We start from the raw sequence: 9,492 nt of genomic DNA, 5'->3' as shown, positions 1-9,492 counted from the left end.
GCTTGTGCTAGTGTAAGAATACGACATTGTTTCCTATACTGAGTGGTCCAGCAGTAAAGTGGGCCTCAGAGTTGGTGATTCAGAGGCTACTCAAATTCCCAGCTTATTTCCAACTCTCTGCTCTGCCATATACACTGATGGCCCCATCTTTATGCTCAAAAGAAAGTGCTTCAGTAGTCCTGGAGTGCCATACACACATTGTCTTTTTTTGTAGTTTTCTTAGAAGCCCTTCCGCTGAGTCCCTTCCCATTTTATTGATGAGAATTAGCAAAAACACTTTAGGGCTACTCTTAGAACGAGGTGTAATGGAGGGTCAACTAGCTTTCTCTGAGGAATGTGGTGGAAATTGAATGGGGGAATGAATCTCTGAACACAATTCAGAGTCTGTAAGGAAGAAGAGAAAAACCACCTAAATTTCTAGAAGAGCAAAATGGGACGCTGCTGTGGAAGATTTATATCCCACAGCTAATGAATCTGTGGATTTGATTTTCATTTTGTTCAGGGCCATTTTGGTTTTTAGTTTTCATATGTAAATGTGCCAGCAAAGACTACTTTATGGTTTTGCTGCTTCTACAGAGGCTGGTCTGAGCATGAATAAGTCAGATTACTCGGCCCTGGGAGGATAAAAAATTCGTCCCAGGGATCTATTAGTCTCATTGAGAGGTGCTGCCATTGACTTACAATGTTCTTTACTCCTGAGCAACTCCAGTTCCATGTCCTCACCATGGCAGCATTGATCTGCTTAAAACCTTGTAAAGCTTCCCGTTGCTCTTAGAATGAGGCTCTGAACCTTCATCACAAGCTACAGAGCATTTTGTGATCTGGCCCTGCCCCCTTCTGACACCTCAGGCTGCAGGAAGCTCCAGTCACAGGGCATTCTTTTCATTCCTTAGTGCCCCAGCCTAAGCACTCTCCCACGCAATGCTCACATTTGGTTCATTGCTGCCCATCCCAGTTCTCAGCACTGATCCAGGGTCCTAGAGAGAGGAACAAAGGGATGGGAGAACCTGAGCTGTTGTATGATCTGTCAGCATTTTAATCAGTGCATAAGAGGAAGAGAAAAGAAGCAAAGTTTAAAAGAACAGCTAGGTGGAAGATACATTTGGACGCACTTTTGAGGAAGGATTTTCTGCAAACAGAAGAACGTTATTCTTTCTACACAGGTATCACTAGGATCCCAAAAGGCTGACAGTCTGAGCAGCATCCGCCTGGGAAAAGGAGGGTCATGCTACACAGCTCTAACCACTAGGTGGTGATTTAGACTCGCGGCTGAGAAAAGAGCAAGTCTTGGGAGAGAAGAGGCAGATTCCACGTCTGGAGGGAGCAGCGACAGGAAGGCGAGGCTGCGAGGCTGCATAAAAGCAAGGAAGAGGCAACCAGTCTCAAGATGCCTTTGTGCTCTGTTTGAGGAGTCACGTCCTAGGGTGATGGCATTTAGCTCTCGGCAGCGGTCCAGCCTGTGGATGCCAGGTGACCCAGCTGAGCCAGCGTCCCAAGTGAGGGCCCATAGGCTGCTGTGCAAGAGAAGAGGCGTGAGGCAGAGCACTGGTAAATAATAACGCTTTCTATTTACTTAAAATCACCTTAAAGGAAGTCATGGCTAACCTACATATGGAAGAGAGCTAATTGAATATTTAAACAGTTTGATCTGATGTTTAATGTAATAGCATAACTGATCACTGTCTCTGAGATAGAACTAGACAAAATAACAAATTACGTTTCAGTAAATACTTATTATAAATGATGAGAATGACGACAGAAATTCTAACTTTCTATCCAGATGCACTGAGTTTGGAAGGAAAAGGAATTTTCGAATACTATTCATAGGAGAGAAATTGGGCAACAAAGGAGTGATCTTGCTCTAGTTCTTGGTAAATTTAAACCCTTGTTTCTTTGTACTATGCATATGTGGAACTTATAAAACTATGTATTCATCAGACTTTATGAAATTGCAAATTCAGAAGTCAGGGAAAATATTTATTGAGAGGAAATACAGCATTCTGTGTGCCTCAATTTTAACATGTATGTGCAACTAAATTTATGAATTGAAGACAGCAATTTTTTATTTGTGATTATGTTCCAGTTAATGGATCACCTTAGTAATAACCTAAATTAAAATTGTGGAGACTGAATCCTAGTGGATTTTAGAAGCGTCAGGAAACAAATGTTAAGAATATACATATCTGTCTCAAGAGAACATGGGCCTTTATATCCTTCAGAAATCTAAGCTCACTTGAGGAAAATGCAGTGCCGTTAGTAGCTTTAGGAATGTGAAAATCAGGAGATTGGAAAGGATTTTGTAGGTTGCGAGCTGGGGATACTTTTGAGAGTGGACTTGGGTGCTAGGATTACAAGCATAAAAAGTGAAACTGTCTCAAGAAATCTGAGATGTATGGTCATTCTATTAAGAGATCTGTGAAAGAAAGGGAACCTAAAGAAAAGACCAAGAGGCTGGTGAAAATTCCAAACCTGCATGCCAGAGGGACACTATTCCAGGGATTGGGATATAAGGCAGCAGGTTCTGTATTCTATTATGTAGAATATTATGAATGCACTGAGTCCATCCATCCTCATTTTCAAGTTATGCTTGCTCTGGCATGCTTTTGTGCTCCTTTAGTAGAATGTTAAACTCTGGATTATGAATTAAAACCTGTTTTGCAGTAAATTTGCTGTTGAGAAGAGAAGCAATGAATTCCTCATTTCACCTGTATTTCTTGGATCACACCCCAAATGCCACAGAGGGCAACCTTTCGGGACCAAATGTCAAGAACAAATCTTTGCCATGTGAAGATATGGGCATCGCTGTGGAGGTGTTTCTGACTCTGGGTCTCATCAGCCTCTTGGAGAACATCTTGGTCATAGGTGCCATAGTAAAGAACAAGAACTTGCACTCTCCCATGTACTTCTTTGTGTGCAGTTTAGCAGTAGCTGACATGCTGGTGAGTATGTCCAACGCCTGGGAGACCATCACCATATACTTAATAAATAACAAGCACTTGGTGGTAGCAGATGTCTTTGTGCGTCACATTGACAATGTGTTTGACTCCATGATCTGCATTTCCGTGGTGGCTTCCATGTGCAGTTTGCTGGCCATTGCAGTGGATAGGTATGTCACCATCTTCTATGCCCTGCGCTACCACCACATCATGACAGTGAAGCGTTCTGGGGTGATTATTGCATGCATCTGGACCTTTTGTACAGGCTGTGGCATTGTTTTTATCATTTACTATGAATCCACTTATGTCATCATTTGCCTTATCTCCATGTTCTTCACCATGTTGTTCTTCATGGTGTCTCTGTATATACACATGTTCCTCCTGGCACGAACTCATGTCAAGCAGATAGCAGCTCTGCCTGGATACGGTTCTGTGTGGCAAAAGACCAGCATGAAAGGTGCTGTCACCCTGACTATGCTGTTGGGCATTTTCATTGTGTGCTGGGCTCCTTTCTTCCTCCATCTCATTTTGATGATCTCTTGCCCTCAGAACCTCTACTGTTCTTGCTTTATGTCTCACTTCAATATGTACCTCATACTCATCATGTGTAATTCTGTGATCGATCCTCTGATATATGCCTTCCGCAGCCAAGAGATGCGCAAGACCTTTAAAGAGATTATTTGTTGCCATAGCTTCAGAATACCCTGTAGGGTCCCTAGCTGGTATTAAACTAAAGTGTTCCCTGTGGTTTTCTTTTCTTCTTCGTTTACCTTATGACAAAGTCAGTTAGGTACAGCCAAAGGATAAACAAGGTAATTCAAAATCAAAAACTGTGCATTCCCTTTATCTTTTTTCCCATCTTGAATTTGTGCTTAAAATGCATTCTTTCTTCCTTCTTTTTTTTCTATGGTGGTTGTTGAATCAGACATACACATGTCACTTATCCATTTTGGGAATGATCTGTGACAATTATCTTATGTTCCTCCTACTTTTTTCCCTGCTCCTGCCCATTTCGGGGGCCCATCTGTCTTCCATCTAGTAAGTGAGTGCTCAAGGAAGATAAAACATCCTGGGTGCAGATCTAAGCATGATGAAGAGTTGACTATAACAAAAAAGAAAACTTGTGAATATATACATCATGATGATTGCTTTCTCTCTCCAGAGGCAGTTCCATAACTTCGCTTGATGTTCCTGGGACTTATGCATGCTTTTTGGCACAGAATAGAGTGGTCAAATTTTCTGTTCACTTGTTATGGGATGTCTCTACAGCTCTCCTTTTCTGAACTTTTAGTTTTATTGCTTGTGTCCATAATTGTCCAAGAATGAAATTGCCTTAATTATACTTCTGTCGATCATGTTTTCGCATTTACCCAAATATAAAACTTCATGCTACAAAGCTTGCCTCATGTGATGTGAAAGTTTCTGTGACTCTTTCTTGTCTTATTCTTACTCAGTCCAGGATTTCCAAATGAGTGTTTTGTGGAAGTGTCATGGGCTCCAGATGACCTCGTGCCCCCTCTTGCCCATTTCAAGCTATTTTTGACCTTCTCAGACTGGGTCTGTCTTTGAGACTGAAACCCTGTCACTGTATACTTTGAACATTGCAATCTGACTCCAACAGCCAGAGAAGGTCAGGTGCCCATCTCTAATCTAGGGAGTCTCATCTTCTACAATGTAGAATGGAGTGAGAAAATCTGAGTTTATATCATGATTCTGCCATTAACAGGTGATGTCATCTTAATCATCTCATTTCAGGTTCCACATGTGTGCTGACCTCACAGGATGGTCATGACAAAATGTGAGAACACATTGAAAACTAGTTAAGCACCATAGGGATTGGATATTTATTTTAAAGAAATGTTGCAGATGGTGTAAATACTAAGGAAGGATGCAGAGGGCAATAGTGAGAGCAGTAGTCTGGAAACCAGATGCCTGCTTTGTCATAGAACAGCTGTGTGACTCTGGGAATGTCTCTAACCCCTTGGTTCCAGTGTTCTTATCTGAAGTGAAGGGGCTTTGTCTTTATAGCTCTTGTATTCCATTCTGTTATTTTCGGTGTTAATAACTTCTCTTTTGTTTTGGATATTCATGCCTGGACTGTTCTCAATGAAGGAAGAGTATAAATAAAGCAGTGGACCATTATTAGGGTCACTCGGTGATGAGCTGTTAAGACCTATTGGGGCAGAGGGACTTCCTAGGCACAGGACACATAAAAGACTTATAGATGTGACCCCCACCTCTGGGAGCTCAGAGTCCAGATAAACATGATGCTGGCGCGAGCTGGAAAGTGAGTAAGACATCCAAATCTTTAGAAAATGGCAGATAGGCAGGTTGTCAGCAACTGAGTTTCGAAGGGGCAGCTAGCCCTTCAAATGTCTTCTGTTCCTTTTAGCAGAACATACTGTGTGTATTAATGAATGGGAAGTAAGTGATCTCCTTGTAATTATAATGGGAAACCATAGTTGATGTTTACAGGGAATGTCTCAGGAACCTAGGTTCATTGAAAGCCAGTCTTTTAACTAGCATGCTCATATTTATGGCTCTGTTGCCTGGAGTTTTTGTTACAGAGTAGGCACTCAACTGATATTTGTTATTGTTCTTAACAAATGTGTACTTAATCTGCTGCCTAACAGCCCTGAGTGCTAAGTGAGGCCACTAAGGTTCCAATCCTAGGCATAATTAAACTTCAGTCCTTGTGATTTATATTAGCTCCATTTGTGAACTCAGTTCTCATTAGGCTAACTCTCTGCTCCGGGTGCTTCATGACTTCAAATAAGATCTGACCTCTTCTATAAAGATCTTAAAGGAAATGCTCAAATGTCTTTTAATTTCTATATAAATAGTGCAGTGATAACCCAAGTATTTATATGTGTCTTCATTTGGAAGGAATACATATACAAAGTGATTTGATAAATATCTGTAAATGAGTCAACTCCTAGAACCCCAACACAAAGTCCCCTAAACAAAAAAATCCATATAACTGTCCAATACTATATGGTACTGTGTATTAACTCTTTCTGCTTTTGGAAGAACTTTATTTGGAATAAAAATATGTGTTCAAAGAAATGGCTAATAAAATGAAAGGACCAGACATCTGCATTGAATTGGTCATTCTAATGTGTGATATTCAGAGTATTTTTGGTGTTTCTGCCAATTTGTCAGCAGCTGCTGCAAAATGAGAAGGTATATTCATTGGTGAATTATGATGATGTTTCTCTGACAGTATTTATTGCCTGAAGGATGGCCATTTCTCAGTTCGAAATGATTTAACTCCTAAAAATAAAATAAAATTGTACACTTGACAGTATATTTTGTCTTAAAAGTCTGTCTTTTAATAAACAAGTAAGTATTTGGGGGATATCACTGATCATGTACTCAATATGGGGCTAGAAGCAGTGGTTATTAGAGACTCTCTGCCATCAAAGAGCTTAGAGGCTAAATTATTTCATGACATAATATTATAAGATATGTGGAAACACTATACACAATTAAGATGCTACACATAATTAGATGTGAATTTATGAGGCAAAGTCTATACCCATTGTAAATTGAAGGTCATGCTATCTCCTATGGCTGTCTTCACTGGTGGACTCAGGGTGCATATTAGAGTTTTGGGGTTAAGGAGCAACTTTGAAAAATTCCCCAACTTGTCTCTATCTCAGGTCCAGAAATGGCTTCTCTTGAGCTTGAGACTAATAAACTAAAAGGACAACTGATCTGATACCTTTCCCCAATCCTATAAATGATAGGGGAACAGAGGACCACACAGACACTCCTAGTCAAACACAGGAAGAGTAGGAGGCAGAGCATTACACTTCCAGGGCTCAACAGCAACCTGTGGCTATTGCTTACCATATGGGACAGTGCAAATCTACATCTATTTCCTATATGTTTCTCCTTTTTGCCCCATGACTTTTTCTTTCTCTCAACCTAATTATTTATACTTTGAGTCTATCAGGTTTTGAGGGAGTCATGCTTTTAGTTTCTTTCCCCTGAGCCATTTTATCCAATTGAAAGGATTCACTGGATCCTTTTGCTGGACTTTACTCTGAGACAGCTTCCTTAATCTACTAAGAGGATTTGCAATGATGGTAAAAGCTATCCCCTTGATTTTATCCTAGTGCCAAAACTAAGTTCTAATTGGCCGATCTTATTAAACTTTTTAAATTTAATCTCTTATTTATTGATTTGAAAAGAGCTGTCTCTTACTACTCTGGAGCCCCTGACTCTGAATTTTCTTGAAATTTTTTAAAAATCTTGTTTCAAATGAATTGATAAAGAATACTATTATTTATTTATTATTTGTTTGTTTATTTAATTGTGGTTAAAAACACATAACATAATTTACCATCTTAACAACTTTTAAGTCTACAGTTCAATGGTGTTAAGTGCATTCACATTGTTGTTTTACTATCTTGAAACTTTTTATTCCTGGTTAATGTCTAAACTACCTCTAGTCTCTTCCTCTGCTGACCTCCCCTAAAGTACTGCTCCAATATCATCATTCCTTCTATTCAGAAACCTTCTATGAACCCCAATGCTTGCCTTATTAAGTACCCAATCTTCACTTTTACTTTCAATGATCTACAAAATATTAGCTAACCTTTCAATCATCCTACACATCAATAAAATAAGACTGCTCCGAACATGACTTGTAGTTTTCTACTTCCAGATTTTGTTTAAGCTGTTCAATTAGCTGGAACTATGCTCTTTTCATCCACATGAGCCTTAAAGTGCATCTCAAATGTCTCTTCTTCCTTGAGTTCTTTTTGATCTCCGTTGTCATACCTCACTATCACACACAATATGCCAGGTACTTTAGAGAGCAGACAGTTTTTATGTCCTTTACCAGAACATAAGAATCTCTGTAAGGAGAGACTTTCATCAATTAGGGTGGTGCTATCCAATAGAACTTTCCACAATGATGTAAATTTTCTATATCTGCTCTGTCTAGGATAATAGCCACTATCTACACGTGGCAATCGAGTATGTAAAATGTGGCTAGTGTGACCGAGGACCTAAATTTTAATTTACTTAATTTTAGTTAATTTATATTTATATTTAAATAAGCACATGTGGCCAGTAACTACCATAATGGACAGCACACAGAATTTGGTTCATTGCATATAACAGAAAACCTGCAAAATGGTGACTTACTCAAGATGAAAATTTATTTCTCTTTTACAGAAAAGAGGTCTGGAGGTAGATAATTCAAGACTAGTATGGAGCTCAAGGATGCCATAAAGAATCAAGACTTATATCATTCTCAAGTTCAATTCATGGTCCAAGATGGCTGCTGGAGCTCTAGCCATCATATCCAAATTATAGGCTGGAACAGAAGGAAGGATAGCCAGAATGTCAGCTTTTCAGTACTTATGTTTTTCTTCAACTTTAGTGAATTGTCTTCTATTATTTCTTTGATTGCTGTTTTCTTTTTCCATTTCTCTCCTTTTTAAAGAAGTTTTTTTTTAATGAAAATATAGCAAACATACAATATTATATTAGTTTCATGTATACAGCATAGTGGTTAGACATTTACATAATTTATGAAGTGATCCCCCTAACCAGCCTAGTACCCATCATAGCATAGTTATTAACATTTTATTGACCATATTCCTTATGCTTTACTTTACATCCCTGTGATTATGTTGTAACTACCAATTTGTACTTCTTAATCCTTTCACCTCTTTCATCCAACCCCTCTCCCATCTGGCAACCATAGACTTGTTCTCTACATCTATTTATCTATTTCTGTTTTTGTTTCTTCCCTGTATCTCTTTTTATAATTCCTATTAGTCAGATGTTGATCTGCTTGGATTGATTCTCCATGTCTCTTAATCTTTCTCTTCATTTTTCTTCCTCTTTTTGTTATGCATTCTGTAAGACTTCTTTGCCTTTTTTTCCCCTCCTATGCCTTTGTTTGCATTTTTAATTTGGCAAGTATATTTTTAATTTTTATGACTTATTTATTTTTTCATTGCCTTCCTTTCATGGCAGAATGTTTTTGAATTCTAAAGAGGAATTTGTTTTTAAAAATTGTATCCTCTTACTTGAATCATTTTTTTTCTCTAGAGTCAATGATTCTATTGATCTCACTCATTCCCATTTTGTATTGCTTATTCATATACCTCAAATGCTAGATGAACTTAGATTTTCCATTTATACAGATATGTGAAGGAGAGAGTGTGATTGATTTAGTAGCTGGATGGAATTCCTTGATGTTCTCCTGATATAAAAGGCCAACATCTCTGCCAGATGTTACTTTAAGGGTGTTTAGGCTGCAGACAGCTTAATAGTCTGGGAACACTCTCACTCCTCTAAGCTAAAATGGAAGGGGATATACTCTAGTCCTCACTCTGAGGAGCCATGTCCTCTGGGGTACTTTGAGGAGTGTTGGTTTACATGCACTATGAAGGCATTCGTAGTGATGCAGTGTGTAGGCCATGCCACCATTCCATAGATGATTCTTGTATAGATTACCTCAATTTCTTTCCTTTCTTACATTTGGCTCCCATCCTGCTGTCCTTGGTGGGCTGCATTTCAGGTGTCTCTCTGG

General features: G+C 39.0%; 1 protein-coding gene across 1 annotated transcript; it reads left to right on the top strand.

Moving 5' to 3' along the window:
- Nucleotides 1–975: 975 nt before the first annotated feature.
- MC5R (melanocortin 5 receptor) lies at nt 976–6,166 on the top strand. Its single transcript, XM_036229808.1, has 2 exons — nt 976–1,548; nt 2,662–6,166. The coding sequence occupies exons 1-2, from the start codon at nt 1,428–1,430 to the stop codon at nt 3,663–3,665; spliced, it is 1,125 nt and encodes a 374-aa protein (XP_036085701.1). The 5' UTR covers nt 976–1,427; the 3' UTR covers nt 3,666–6,166.
- Nucleotides 6,167–9,492: the final 3,326 nt, after the last annotated feature.

Source organism: Rousettus aegyptiacus, unplaced genomic scaffold (genome assembly GCF_014176215.1).
Source record: "Rousettus aegyptiacus isolate mRouAeg1 unplaced genomic scaffold, mRouAeg1.p scaffold_m13_p_12, whole genome shotgun sequence".
NCBI lineage: Eukaryota > Metazoa > Chordata > Mammalia > Chiroptera > Pteropodidae > Rousettus > Rousettus aegyptiacus.
This window is presented reverse-complemented; position numbering and strand designations above follow the sequence as displayed.